Source organism: Zophobas morio, unplaced genomic scaffold, assembly GCF_036711695.1.
Source record: "Zophobas morio isolate AGI-343-1 ecotype UQ-CSIRO unplaced genomic scaffold, CSIRO_AGI_Zmor_V1 ptg000011l, whole genome shotgun sequence".
Lineage (NCBI taxonomy): Eukaryota > Metazoa > Arthropoda > Insecta > Coleoptera > Tenebrionidae > Zophobas > Zophobas morio.
The window spans coordinates 19,038,147-19,054,013 of NW_026972116.1; the positions used below are offsets into that span (position 1 = coordinate 19,038,147).

General features: G+C 33.0%; 2 protein-coding genes and 1 long non-coding RNA gene across 5 annotated transcripts in view; 1 reads left to right on the forward strand and 2 right to left on the reverse strand.

Annotated features, from left to right (window-relative positions):
• Positions 1–6,746, reverse strand: part of LOC135127118 (cadherin-23) — a 71,145-nt gene extending 64,399 nt beyond the window's left edge. The window contains exon 1 of the mRNA XM_064053450.1: positions 6,587–6,746. The gene's annotated coding sequence lies outside the window, so the exon portion shown is untranslated. The remainder of the gene's footprint in view (positions 1–6,586) is intronic.
• The window catches only part of LOC135127129 (uncharacterized), a 91,746-nt gene that overhangs the window by 64,870 nt on the left and 11,009 nt on the right, over positions 1–15,867 (forward strand). The window lies entirely within an intron of this gene.
• The window catches only part of LOC135127120 (tyrosine-protein phosphatase non-receptor type 13-like), a 249,908-nt gene continuing 246,353 nt past the window's right edge, over positions 12,313–15,867 (reverse strand). For 2 of the 3 annotated variants that reach the window (XM_064053452.1, XM_064053453.1), the window contains 5 exons: positions 14,822–14,974; positions 14,598–14,773; positions 13,325–14,042; positions 13,124–13,273; positions 12,313–13,072 (listed from right to left, as the gene is read on the reverse strand). In XM_064053452.1, coding sequence (XP_063909522.1) covers positions 12,935–13,072; positions 13,124–13,273; positions 13,325–14,042; positions 14,598–14,773; positions 14,822–14,974 — 1,335 coding nt within the window. In that variant the 3' untranslated portion in view covers positions 12,313–12,934. The remainder of the gene's footprint in view (positions 13,073–13,123; positions 13,274–13,324; positions 14,043–14,597; positions 14,774–14,821; positions 14,975–15,867) is intronic. The other variant, XM_064053454.1, reaches the window with a different exon arrangement.

Here is a 15,867-nt window from a genome sequence, read left to right on the forward strand (position 1 = left end):
ACACTTTTCTTGAATATTCAAATCGGCACTGATGCGCTGAAATTAACTCTACTTTGAATTACAAACGTTAAAGTAAACGCAATACGGCAATTACTAATGGAAGCAGTAAATCTGATGAGCTAATCTATCTCTTTCTATTTTTAATTACGTGCGCGTGCAAGAAGATAACGCAAATGGAGTTTGACATGTCGTTACTTTTGTCTTGAGTTATATGTGCATGAAAAGGAAACAGGAAGCTCATTTTCCATACATATAAGATCGAGAACGAATCTATTTGTTTCTGCAAGCCCCTTAGAGAAAAATGCACTTGCTGATATTGCAGTACCTATTTACCTACAAATTGACTGTGAACACTCTCTCATTTGAGTGAAATTATACTCATCTAAAGTAAGTTCTACTTACTTAGATTGTTAGTAAAATATTATCAATAATGCAGAAACCTCTCATGCAGTTGGAGAAATTATAAAAAACGTAGACTGGTTTCTTCATTGATGTGGTCAATATTTCATTAAACGAATTGAATAAAATTACTATTAATCACTCGAAGGCTAAAATTAATTGGGCACAAAGTAATCAATTAAGAGCGATTTTGTTAGGTTTTGCCGATTATGAAGATGTCACAAACAGTTATTTTACACTCTATTTGACAGAATTAATTATATAAAAATCACTGGAAACAACTATTTATTATTGTTCCTGGTAGTGTCAGACAACAATACTTTTTTAGTGCTCGGACCCTAGCGGTAATGATAATAATTTTTTAATAAAATAGTTACGTGTGTATATTATATTTAAGTAATAGAAGTAATAAGGCACTTTTTACTTTGGAAATCAAGAAAGCATGAACTTGCTCTCGCAAAAACTAGTGTAGGTAACATTAATTTTACTTTTTGTGTTCTTATTTAATCATGCAAGTACAGCAGCGACCTATAACCAGAAGCAATGATAATGATAGGAAATAAATAAAATGCTCACTGGATTCTGTTTTGCCTGAAACCGTAAATGATTAGTGAACACTTGTAATAAGACTAACTGATTTAGATTACATCTGCTGACAACTAAGAACTGGGGAAACAAGTCATAAAGACATCAAAGTGCCAATTATTGAAATTTTTATTGGGTCGCTTTGTCATTTTTAAAGTTTTTGAACTCCAGTTATTTTGATGAACTGAATTTGCAAATATTTAATTCGTGGCACAATTATTTTGGATTCTTCGTTGTTTGAAAAATTTTATTACTTTTTTGTTGAAATTCATGAGAATGAATGTAGCGGTGCGGTTAAGGGTAACAGTAAGCACAATTACAAACAAGTTATGACATACTTTCAAATATTTAATTGTTATGTATGGTAAATAGTTTTAAGAGTTAGATGTAAGTGAGTACAAAGAATATTTGATGAAACAAATTTTAAAGTTGTACTCTAATCGTCGTTATTTTTTGGTGAGGGTAAATATATTAACTTTGGTATGTACAATGTGACACTAGAGACGAATTAATTAAAAAAATACATATATCGTTTCATGAAAGCATATTTATTAAAGAAGTATGAGTAATGCTATAACTTACAGTGGGTTTTTGCTACCAGATACGAAATAAAAAATTTGCTGAAAATAAATTCCGCTTCTTCAAAAATTATAAAATTTTATTTTTATGATTACCTCTATAAATTCAATAATATATATAGGATGATAAAAAATGGCGGATGAGCTCGATGGTATGTTGTTGACAGGCTACTGAAGAATTTGAAAATAATGGTTTAAAAAAATCCCTGCATCAATCTTTTGAAAATATTAAACTTCGTAATTTTGATCTGTGTTAATGAATTTTATGTCATTATTAATTTAATAATAATTTGTTTCATTACGACCCATAAAACCATTTTTTACTGTTGGCAGATGTCGTTTTAGACCATTTTTATTGGAATTTTAGACTTTTAATTAAATTCACATTAAAACATCAGAATTACGAAATTAATTCTTCAACTTTAAAGTTTAATATGATCAAAACTTAACAATATTTTTCGAGTTCTTCGAAGACTTCTTAACGACGTACCATCGAGTTTTTCCGTCATTTTTTCATCACCCTGTATATTACAGTTAAAAAAAAAAACAAAATCCCATGAGCGGTTCGAACGCGCGACCTTAGGCGATACAAATTCAAACCCCTGTGCCATCTATAAAAGGTTATTATACAGTCTGGATCTTTTTTTTGTGAAAATTTGGATGGCTAGGGTAAAAACTCAAGGCGGATTCATAAACCACAAGTACAAGAGGGTGTCAGTAAATTGTTGGTGGGAATGAGCGCACAAATTTTGGTTAGCATGTACATGAATTTCCGAACGTTCATATAAAATTTGACAATAAGAGACGACAGACAGACAGACAGGGAGAACGGCAGACCTACTGTTTCATATTCTAGGAGTCTACCTTACGCTTACTCTGGAAGTAACATATTTTTTGTAAACGATTCCTTTTTTATTCACTTTGTTCTAAAAATATGGTATTAGGTAGAACTTCCCTCGCCTTGGAGTACAGCACAACAAATCAAATCTTCGAAAAGTCATAAAATGTGATTGTGTGAATTTTTTTACTGCTATAAGCTAAAACAAAATGTATATGGACTATTAAAGTGAGGTAAAGAATTAAATGACAGATCTTTGTTTCAAACAAATTTTTACATATTCAAACAGAAAAATGGATGGTTTATTGAGAACTTTCCGCAGATTACAAATCTGAAGTCCTTGATGTAATTTTTCTTTAATAAACGAGGAATATGAGAACTTATTTTTAAAAAAATTCTAAAAAAATACTTTTTGCGAAAATTTCTTTTTTTTTTATAAAACGTTGGTTTACTAAAACGGAAAATTTGCTCGTTTTTAGAGAATCGGTCGTTGAAATATTTTTTGCAGTATCACTTTAAATTAGCCAGGAAAGTAAGAAAATATTTTTCAAAAATTTGAAAGACGGTTTTTTGAAAAGGTAAAAAGTGCCTCTAATTGAAAGGTAAGAAGTGCGAGTTTATAAATGACACTTTGTAGATTACGAATCTTTTTCGCGATATCTCTTCAAATAACCGAGAAATTGAGAAACAAAATAACAAAAATTAAAAACCATTCAAAGCGGCTCTATTAAAGCAAAAAAAGAATTCTAAGCTGACTATGAATTTGAAATCCTTTTCGCGATATCACTTCAACTGTGAATAAAATGAGAAAATAACTTCCAAAAATTTTGAATTTTTTTTTGGGGGACTTTAAAAGTGGATCTATACAAACAGAAAAATAGATAGTTTATCGAGAATTGTTCGCAGATTACAAATCTGAAGTCCTTTATGTAATATCTCGTCAAATAAATGACAAAAGTGAGAAAATATTTTTGCGAGATTTGAAAACTGGTTTTTTGAAAGGGTTAAAAGTGCTTCTAATTGAGAGGAAAGAAGTACGAGTTTATAAATGATATTTTGTGGATTACGAATCTGAAATCCTTTTCGCGATATCTCTCCAAATAGCCGAGAAATTGAGAAATAAAATAAAAAAATTCTAAAAAATCTTTAAACTGACCAAAATGGCCCTATTAAAAACAAAATCTCTACAGAGAATTCTAAACTGACTATGAATTTGAAATGTTTTTCGCAAAATCACTTCAACTGTGTGAATAAAATGAAAACATAACTTCCAAAAATTTTCAAAAATTTTTTTGGGGACTTTAAAAGTGGATCTATACAAACAGAAAACTAGATAGTTAATCGAGAATTGTCCGCAGATTACAAATCTGAAGTCCTTTATGTAACATCTCGTCAAATAAACGAGAAAAGTGAGAAAAAATTATTTTTGAAAGATTTGAAAAGTGGTTTTTTGAAAGGGTTGAAAGTGCTTCTAATTGAGAGGAAAGAAGTACGAGTTTTTAAAGATATTTTGTGGATTACGAATCTGAAATCTTTTTCGCGATACCTCTTCAAATAGCCGAGAAATCGAGAAACAAATTAAAAAAAAATGTAAAAAATGTTTAAAACTGTCCAAAACGGCTCCATTAGAGCAAACAATGTCTATAGAGAATTCTAAACTGAATATGAATTTGAAATTGTTTTTGCGAGATCGTTTCAAACCATTTGAATAAAATGAAAACATAACTTTCAAAAATTTTTTTGGAGACTTTAAAAAATCAAACAAAAAAATAGACAGTTTATCGAGAATTATTCGCAGCTTACAAATCTGGAGTCCGTTATGTGATATCTCGTTAAATAAACCATGAAAGTGAGAAAACGTTGTTCAAAAATTTAAAAGGCGGTTTTTTGAAAAGGTCAAAAGTGCCTCTAATTGAGAGAAAAGAAGTGCGAGTTTATAAGTGACACTTTGTTGATTAGGAATCTGAAATCCTTTTCGCGATATCTCTTCAAATAACTGAGAAATCGAGAAACAAAATAAAAAAATTCTAAAAAATGTTTAAAACTGTTCAAAGCGGCTCTATTAAAGCAAAAAAAGAATTTCTCTAAGCTGACTATGAATTTGAAATCCTTTTCGCGAAATCACTTCAACTGTTTGAATAAAATGAGAAAATAACTTCCAAACATTTTCAAAAATAATTTTGGGGACGTTAAAAGTGGATCTATACAAACAGCAAAATAGATAGTTTATCGAAAATTGTCCGCAGATTACAAATCTGAAGTCCTTTATGTAATATCTCCTCAAATAAACGAGAAAGTGAGAAAATATTTTTGAAATATTTGAAAAGTGGTTTTTTGAAAGGATTAAAAGTGCTTCTATTTGAGAGGCAAGAAGTACGAGTTTACAAATGATAATTCGGAAAACAACAAACAAAATAAAAAAAATCAAAAAATGTTTAAAAGCGTTCAAAATGACTCGATTAAAGAAGAGAAAGAACTAATCTATAGACAAAATGAGAAAATTTAATAACTACCAAAAATTAAAAAAAAAAATAGTAGGAACTTTAGAAGTGTATCTATTCAGACAAAAAAATGGAGAGATATTTTGTGTAATAACTCTTTTATAAAACATTTTTCAAAAATTGCTCTTTTTTTTAATATTAAAGTTGACTCTAGCGGACCGGAAAAAAAGATTTAAACCTACCAAGAATTTTCCACAGGTTTCAAATCTGAAATGGTTTCTGTAATATCTCTTCAACTAACCAACAACTAACTGTTGGTGAACATTTTCCAAAAATTTCTTTTATTTTTTATCGTGGCTTTATTTAATAAACAAAAAAATTTCTAATTTTTAAAGAATCATCTGCAGATTATGAACCCGAAATATTTTTTACAGTATCACTTTAAATAAGCGAGGAAAGTGAAATCATATTTTTCAAAAATTTGAAAAACGAGTTTTTCAAAGCGTTAAAAGTGTCTCTAGTTGACAAGAAAGTTTTTGCAAAAATGACAGATTTTTACAAAATAGTATAAACTAAGACAGAATAATTTTTTTTCCGTATGCGGTTTAAGCAGTATTGTACGATTGATTCTTATGGAAGATCAGTCGGCGCTATTTCTAGCCGATTTGAGCGTAACATCAGCCTTAAGGGGATATTGTTGGAGAACTCACGTTGTAAATATTTGAACACAACTACAGTCAAAATGGATAAAAGCCCACTTATTTAAATCTACAACCCCTATCATATTGTCTTTTACTGAAATTCAACTCATTTTGGTTTCGTAAATTGTTAATAATTTTAAAATTAAGTTTGGTATAAAAGTTAGAGAACGTTTATTAATAATAATATGAACATTAAGAACATAAATACTTTGTTTTATAAAAAGCAAAGTTAGATATAGATGTGTTAAGGACGGCTGTATTTAAAAGTACAAAACAAAGGAAAACTCCTTGGGAACAGTTCTGTGTCCAGTATTATTTAATCCTTGTACGTAAGCGTAATTTTTATCGCTGTCTGAGATCTTTAACTACAAGTAAAACATTGCTTCTTAAATTTGAGATAACATCTGACATATATATATCTCTCTCTCTTTCTCTTGTACAGCAATATAGGTATTTTTGCTTTTCGAACCAATTATTTTTTAATATATTTTCACAAGTCTTTGAAATTATGTAATGTTTAATTATCTTACACAGTTTCATGTATTGTAGCGAGACCTTCTCCATGTTAATTTTCATTTTCTATTAATTAGTCAATTTCTTCATAAAGTCATTGTTTTACGATTAATTTAAAAAAAAAAGATCGTTAGCTGATGACTTTGTAACAACTTCACATATAATAATATTATAAATTTCGAAACCCAATCTTGTTAATTGTGTTGTTAAATTTTGCGTAGCTCTAAAACCTAGCAGACTTTATTTTCTGACACGAAGTATCAGTTCGAAACTTTACACAACGGAAAAGAACATACGAAATAAACTTGGAAAAGTGTCGTTCTTGAAAAACACGTGTTCCTACACTTGTTACAAACTTGCCAACAAAACCGAAAACGAATCCGTTCTCAACTTATCAATAATCACAACACCACTAGTTAGTTTCGCAGCGGATAGCTCTTATCTACACGATTTAATTTATTAAAATATTAATAATGGTGCGAATGGAGTCAGTCATTCATAAATATTAAACCAGGAACGAAATCGACTTACTTGAATATTTAATCAACCCGAACCGCAGCACACACACTAAACAATCCTGAGCTTGAAAGCTTGAGCAGGCAATTTGTTTGAGATTCGCTCCTTGCCGTCGTTATTCCGCAAATTACGGTAAATTATCCTCATGCACTGTAAGAGGTAAAATAAGCGGCAGAGTCTGAAACCGAACTGGTAGCGAATTGTTTGTGTAAAGTAGAGCGACCACGAGTCTGCATGAAGCGTTTTGATGCATTTAGGGGGAGTTCCTCATGCGTGTCCACACTGCATACATCGCTCGTTTCGTACCCAGAAATATAAATATTTAAATTCGAGCCGAAAACAAAGCACATAAAAAGTTATCGTCTGTTCGGCGGCGTCCTGCTCAAAATTCTACAGCCAGCCTCACCTGAAACTCGTTCGAGAAGAAAAGAACTTACTTTCGTAACTCATCAAATCAATAAGAGCTTATCAGAATCACATTTTTGTCTTATGTGGGATTTCTTAGTAGACGGGGCTTAATGTGTTGAGCTTTTCGCCGATTCGTGTTCTGCCTTTCGCGAAATTAAACGTTTATTTGAGGTGAAACATCAAAGTTTTATCGGGCTTTGGGGTTTCAGAAGTTTCAGTTCTTGCGTGTCGGGGAGGTAAAGCGAAAAAATAAATATGTGCCGTGATTTTTATACATTTGGAAAATACGGCTTCTTCCATCGCAAAGTGCTGTAATAAATCTTTAGAAAAATATTCAGCTTCCCGGGATGTATAGAATGGTTCGTGGACGGTGTAAGCTCTGCAGAAAACACACCCTTAAAATTTTTGATGGTCTTTCAAACTCAAATGTTTAAATATGTCGTGGGGTATTTTCTCAACAAAAGTTGCTTTACTGTGAATTTCCGGGAGCGTAATTTCCTGACGAAGGTACTTAAAACTGGTTATGTGTTTGGTGGATTTTACGGTATTTGCAGGATTTTATTTTCTGGGGCCTGTAATAGTATGTTTATTCGGTCAGTAAAAATGGAACGTCTTTTGAATGCCGTTGGCAGGAAATTGAATATATTATTCCCTTCAATTTATCTATGTTACTTTAGCGATTTCCGTTTGTCGGTCGTCGAGGGAATGCCAGAAGCGGTTTTTGGTTAAAAAGGAATTAGTCATGGGTAATATTTAAAAATAAGAAATGTAGTTGTAACGCGAATAATCTAATAATAGTAAAGTAATAATAAAATAATTGTACTTTCTACATTTTTTATTCCACTGGTTTCTCTATCTTGTTGCAGAACGGTGGCTCACTTTTCGCTAAGTCGCTAAATATTATCTATAGCATTGCTAAAACCTATTCAATGAACGCATATTGTTTTCCTAAGAATTAGTGCTTTCCTCAGAATGAAACAGAGCTAATTTAAATAAATTAATAATAATGTTTATTTGAGCGTTATAATACATAATAAAAAATATAAAACAGCTCTAAACGATAAATTAGAAGGTTCATTTTCCACTCACAACATACATCGGTTATGACTTCTTGTGGTATTTATAATTTTTGTCCATGTGCAATATTCAGAAAATTACGATCGAAGTATGGAATAAAATATGTGTTAAACTTGTTGCCTACTATTTAACGCCAACATTATGTGTGAGGTTTATATTAAATTTTACAACACAGTTGGATAATTATTATAATTATTATCCAACTGTCAAAAACTCGATGACAATTTTCATTAATTTAATATTACGGCGATGTAATTTTCGAAAACGTTTCGAAAAATTTGCAAAGACGATAAAAAAACAAAAAAGCGTCTAAAAAATGGCATCCTCTACTTGGACGCTTTAGCGGAATAAATTCAATAAATTTACTATTTTTTTAATTTTTTCTTATAGATTACCTGCCTTATATAGTAGTGCGGTGTTTAAACATTTTTTGCAAAAATTTACTAAACTAAAAAAAAAAAGAAAACAGAGTAAGATGCAGTAATATAATACAGGTTGTTCTATTATTTTGTTATATTTATATACAGGGTGTGTCAATAAGTAAGCTGCTCGATATCTTCTCATTAATTATTATTAGAACTAGAAAAAAATGGTCGAGGATTAAAGTTGTACAGTTATTTGAGGACCATATACCAAAATTATTTTCAACTATACAGAGTGTTTTGTTTTTAAACCGTAACACAACTTAATTCTTTCCACTACATTACCCTATATATTTTTATATATTCAGATTGCTCTCTTTTTAGGCTTTATAACCAGAATTTATTTTCCAAATTCCGACGCGAAGTCGAAAAGTTATTCCAATTTTGTTAAATTTTTTTAGCAATGAAAGGGTTTACAAAAAAATATTACAATAAGGTTATTTTTGAAACCTCTCTTGTGGAAAGTTAAATACGGATTCCCGCTTTGTTGTGGTATAAATAAAATTTGGTTTTAACATACAAATTTAAATTGTCACAATTTAATTTAATTACTGCATATTATTCTGTTTTTTTTCTCTTTCATTTTTGTCAAGTATTTTCTGTATTTAAGGTTGATACTTGACTTTTTACTTTTTCAAGGGACACACCGACATGTTGAAAGAAAGAAAACAAAAAAATAGAGTAAGATGCAAAAACAAATACAGGTGGTGATTCCTAAATTGTAAAGTTTGATTTTTTATAAACTAACTAGACTGTTTGTTAAAACTTTATTTAAAAGTCAATTGCCAAAATCAGTTTTATCTTACCAGATACTAGCCCCACCCACCCACCCTCTGTTTTATTAGAAGGTATCTCATTTGCCAAAATCGCTCTTATTTTACAGGTACTAGCCCCGTTCACCCGCCCTCTATTTTCTTAAAAGGTATGTCATTTGCCAAAATTAATTTTATTTGCTAAGATAAGACTGATTTTGGCAAATGACAATCCTCTGATAAAATAAGCGGCGGGTGGGCGGGGTTAGTACTTGCTAAGATAAAACTGATTTTGGCAAATGCCATACCCTCTAAGAAAATAGAGGGCGGGTGGGCGGGTCTAGTACCTGTTAAGACAAAACTGACTTTGACAAATGATACCCTTTAAGAAAAGAGAGGGTGGGCCGGGCTAATTCTTGCTAGATAAGAGTGACTTTCCTAAATGAGATATCCTGTAAGGAAAAAGAGGGCGGATGGGCGGGGCTAGTACCTGCTGAGATAAAACTGATTTTGGCAAATTAGATATCCTCTAAGAAAAGAGAGGGCGGGTGGGTGGTGTTAGTACCTGCTAAGATACGACTGGTTTTAGCAAATGACGTATCCTCTAATAAGAAATTTAATTAACTTATAAGAAAATACGCTAGAGAGTCCAAAGCACTTTCAAATTCTTTCCAAACGGAATACCTAGAACTCTAATAAGATTGTTTTAAATAAAAAAAAACGAGGCCCCAAAATTAACTCAAAAACAGGTCAGGTCTGAATTTTCCAAAAACAGAACACGAAAATCCAAAACAATTACAAAAAAAATCTCGGTGGGCTCCCAAAATAATACACCATGGGTAGCCAAGACTCTCTCGAATTAAAAAAAAAACACTACGGCACTCAAAACTTTTTCAAATTCTTAAAAAGTAAAACATTAGAAGCTCTAAAGACTTTTTCAAGTTCATCCAGCAACAAAACATTAGTTTCCTTTAAATTAATCCTAAAATAAAACACCAGGGGACCTAAAATTAACTGCGAATTTTTAAACGTAGGATTTTGAAAACGCGAGGGTGGGTGGGCGGGGCAAGTTTTGATACGTCAAACATTTTTAACTCGATTTTTGCTGATTTGTACCTTCGCTTTATATCAAGCAAACATTGTTGTCAAATGGAATTTTTTCAAATTATTACAAATACAACATGGGCGAGAGAAATATTCACTAAAAGGTTTATTAGAACTTAGTAGTTATTAGTGAATGTGTTGTTTATTTGTTATGTAGCAAAAGAAGGAATTCTCCAATCATTATAACTCCACCAAAACGTGAGAAGGAATTTTTTGATTATTTTTTTCCAGATTCGCCAGTTGAATGCAGCGTAGCAGAGAGTTAACCCGCCATTTTTCAGACACCCGGTATAGGGTGTTTCATTTTAGAAAATTATTATTATTTCAATATTTATACAAATGTAATTTACCCAAATTCACAGCAATTAAATGTAATCAACTGTTGATTTTTAATTTTAAATATCATCAAATGTGTCTAAATGTACTTGTACTTCTTGCAGATACACAATACATATTTAGTTTACAATTTTTTAAATAATTAATTACAGTGAAACCTCCTGTAACGAACACCCCCCAACAGCGGACTATTTTCACTGTCCCAACCCATAAAATAGGTCATTTAAGATAAAGAATCCTCCAAACAACAGACACGGACAGTAAAATTGGCGCATTTTTAGTTAGTTTCTTTGTAAAATCACCTCTTCACAACAGACAGGTGATAGGTAAAGCGGTCCCGAGATTAGACCGTACAATAAAATTTAAAGATTAGGCCAACAGATTCTCGGTACCAGGGCATAACTCCCTTCAATCCCACAGTGCTCATAATACGAGTAAATATGGGTTTTTCCCAACGAGCAGAGTTGGGGTGGTTTTGTTTGTCCTGTCCCCGTAGGTGTCCGTTGTGGAGAGGTTTCATTGTATACTCAGTTAAAATAAGTGCAGATAATCACAGCTGATTATTGTTTCTAACATTTCGTTGTCGTTTGTTGATTGGACGTAATTTTAATTAATTAATTATAATAATACAGTTGTATTTAATTAATTAAAGTTAATTACTCTTAGTTATTTTACCTGTTAAATGATCTCCGTTAATTTAATCCCAATTACATTTAATTACAGTTCATTAGTCCTTAATAACGGTTAAGCTCTTTTGATCAATAATCAATTAATTAGCCAATGTTTTACATTTTTATAAATTACGCCTATTATGATTAATTATAGTTACTAATTACTAATTAATACTCACATTCAGTCTGTACAAAGTACTGAATTATATATTATATTATATATGTTAGACGCGGTAATTCCTTATTTACTGTAACAGAGTGGCTATCAATCAATCTATTTTAATTATTTTTTGTTAATTTAATAATTGTGTATGGATGGGTACGTTATTATTAGTGAAATTATTTATTAATTTAGGAGGAATTTACATTACGATTTTGCTGTAACTACAACTCCTACCTGCGGAAAAGACTTCTAAAACCTTCATAAAGCAGCGTAATTGTGAAAATAAAATATTAGTTGTTTTGTCTTCATATACCATCTAAAAACGTGTTACACAAATTTTGCGGTTTAATTTGGCTTTCAAAATTTTGATTAACTTATCATCAAGTTTAGCGTCTATCTCTTATCGATATCTCCGTTAGTAAAAGCGTTATTGCTTGGACGACAAAATCTGAATCACCTCTGTGTTTAACAAATAAGAAAACGCGGCAAAACAAAAGCTAGAAGTTAAAAAATTAAATTATATCTGTTTTTATTACACAGAATCACGCGTTTTACCAGTTAGCTTAAGTTCTTTAATTCACGTGACTCACAGACATCTTGTTACGCTTCCACCAGCAATCTGTTCTTTTTCTTGATGTGGGATAGTAGACACATCCAGACGGCGCTAGGTTATGTTATTTTTTTTCCATTAGGGATACGGCAAGTGAATAAAACACCAGTTTGAAATGGTTTCAACGATATTTATTCATCTTTGGTTTGAATTAAAAAGAATGAATTACCTATTAAAAATTTCTATTAAAAAGTGTAACAAAATCTGAATAGTAATGGCTCTCATAACAAATATCGTAGACTTTTTAGTTCCAAGTATTGCTAGAATTTAATTGATTTTATAGTTTTGATTCAACATTATCTTACAAAAAATAAAGAATACACATTTGCTATTTAGGCGAGAATTTAGAATACAATTTTTTTAATATCATTATCTTTAAAATCGAATATTGTTGTACACTTTGATTCTACTTGTTGAACATTGAATCTAATAATAGTCGTAATATTAACTACATACAGTTCTAACTAGACTTATATAATAAGTCCATAAGTTAAGGTGTACCATAATAGTTTACAATACAAGACTAGCTTAGAATTCTAAATACGAGAACATTTTATATTTTACGCATTTGAAAACAGAAAAAAAAAGTAATAACAAAATAGCGCATTTAAAAATATAATCACATTTCACTTAGGGGAATCATTAAAAACAACCGCAATAAAACTGTTACTAAACTATCACATTTTTCGTCTTAATAAGGAATTTAAAATTTTTAAAACATTCTAAATTATTCAATCATATCCGCTTAACATGCAATATATCAACTTCTATTTACTGTTATATCTGATAGATGCTCTTAGAATATAACTTGTACTACGTTTCAATTCTCTGCATTGCTTTTTGGGCAGTCTTCTTTTGATTTAATTCTGGATACAACTATACAAACTGGACCTCTTACTATTCGCAGCAAGTCGATGATCTCATTGGTACTTAAATGCTCCACACTCTCGTCGTTCACCTACGAAACAAATACTTATTCAAACATGAGTCTCACCCACCGCCACCTTACCTTTATCACTCGATCTCCCGGTTTTAATCTACCGTCCCTAGCAGCCACGCTATCCGCATGCACGGCACTTACGTACGTCACCCCCGCAGCCCCCTGCAGACTGAACCCCAACCTACTGTTCCATCCCCTGTTCAGCTCAATCGCAAGGATCTACAACAAACCATTAAAAATCCGATTCGCCCTGCAACTCCCACCTCATACTTCATATTCTTCCTCGATGGTCATCTTCGGCACTTCCTCCTTCTCGTCGTGCCCCTCGAACACCACCCCCTTCCACTTCTTCATGTTACTATCGTCCGGTTTGCCGCTCTTGGCCACCGGCGGTGCGGGCTTCTCCTCTAGCTCGGTCCCGCATGGCGGGTGAGCGGACTGGTAGGCTGGATTCTTGTAGCTGAAGCCAGGATTGTCGCTCGGAATATGCGGCATACTTGCCGGTTCCTTAGGAAAACTGTCCCCGCATTCCACTTCCGTACTCTTGACGTCGTCGTTACCCAAGTTGTACGTTAAATTCGGGGCATCTAAAACGTCTGCATCGAGATTGTTCAGTTCGTAGGCGTTGTGAGCGAGGGAGAAGTTGAAACGGGGCTTCCTACAGGCGACGGGAGTCTGGTTGGGGTTGTAGAGGTCCAGCGAGCTGGGCCTGGACGGTCTGTCGCCGTCGTCGGGGTCGATGGTGAAGAGATTGATGTCGTCGTCGTAAGGGAGCGAGCATTTCTGGAGCAAACCTTCGTGGAACTGCTCCTCGTTTATCAAGTATTTCATCGAAACGTCGGTCATTTGGGAAGCATCAGATGGACAGGCCTGGCGACGGAGTCGACGAGGCGAAGAAGTCGGGGACTGGGTACACTTGTACGTAGGGTGGTTGCTGGGGATGAGCTTTCGTACGGCTATGTCGTTCAGCATGTCTACGGCTTCTTGCCTGGAATCGAGTCATGAAAAACATTTTCCAATGAAAGTGATCGAGTTGGCGGTAATTTTATTATACGAAAAAGTAAGGTTAGGTTATATCGTTCGGCGTTCTTGGCTGTCGTACAAATGTTTACAAAAATCAGCGCCAAAAAGATTTTTCAGTTAAACACCCGATAATCATCGAAATAGCAATTTGATTAAAAACTGTGTTAACATTTAAGATCCTAGAATTTAGAGTAGAATTCACTGCTAGTAAAACTCCGCCACCTCGAGAGAAATCCCGGGCTTTTAGGGAGAGAACTATATACTGTTCAGGATGTTTTTAGGCAAAGGTAGGCCATCTAAACAGAAAATATGTTCCTACTCTCATTATTAATTCTTCACGCTTGAGTTGGGAACTATTTTTTTCATTTGCAGGTAGCACCTTTATTGAAATTTTAAAAAATCAGTTTATCCAACGTGACGAAAAAATTGCATAGGTCACTTTGTCTAAAAACATCCTGCGTTTAACAATGGCGTGTTTAACAGTTGCCTGGTCCTCATGCGAGCGAGTTCAGTAAAATACCTCAAGTTAGTCTTTTTCGAGAAGGAAGTCCTTGGTGTGGTTTCTGTTGGCGAGAGAGCAGCCACTGGAGTTTGCGCCGAGTCCCTGTACAACCGCAACTTGACCACGTCACCGCATTGTCTAAGAAACTGTACAGCCTGTTCGTGAGACATCGACGAAATTTCAACCTCGTTCACCTATAGAGAGGATTTTAGTTGCGGAAAGCGCTGAATGCTGAAACTTACAGCTATAATTTTGTCTCCTGCTCGGATCCTGCCATCCGTGAGAGCAGGTTCACGCACTAGAGCTCTTACGTAATGTCCTAAAGCACTATCGTCTTCTTTACGTAACGTAAATCCTAGAGATCCCTGTATTTTGGTCAGCGTCACCTCAAATTCCTGCAAAGCCGACTTTGTAACATCTATTTTCTTTTATTTTCAACTGATTATTTCCCTCGTGTCAAGTTATTAATTAGTTTCTGGTCTGATGCGAGTATAATCGTGACTACACTCCAATTGGGAAACACTTTTAAGAGACAAATTACGTTAATTGCTCAAATGGTTAAATGACTGAATTGCATCCAAGATGTGGTATGACAGTTACGTGTCTGCTTGTATAATTGAAAATCCAACACCTGTTTATGTTTGTTGATAATATAATAGCAATCCCGGATGGTTGATTAAAATTAATGCAGTTGGATGAATGAATGTATAACGCTTTAAGCAATTGTGACAAACGCACAATAGTTTCAGTTTATGAATATCATCATCAACAATAATCCTTTGAGGACTTCACCGTCTTAGTTGTAAAAAGCTAAAATAATTTTTTTGAACTGACTTTTTTTGTAGTTTTAGGATAAAATTTTCAGTATAGCCCTCAGCCATAAATTAAGTTCTTTTTCCCAGGAGCTTTTAGTAGTTGCCGAAGCTGCTGTAAACTGCTCTAACAAACACAATAAACTGAAAATCGCTATAAAAGCAGACATTTTATATCTGTTACAGACTATTCGAGCCACGATTTGTTTTTCATTTGTCGTTTTTGTTTAATTTTTGTGGCTTAGTTCCTATATGAGGAAAATCAACCGCAGGGAATTTCGGTTCGCCGAGAGAACAAAAATGCAATTCTGCGCTATTAACTGAGACAAAAGACAAGGTATTTTTATGAGGCAAAAATAAATAATTCCATCAAGCTAGGAAAACAATGTGTTGTTGTGAGACGTGTTTAGCAGCGAGGCGAAACAGAACAAAAAACAATAATAGCACAGCAACGACTAAAGCTCTTATTATTTTGG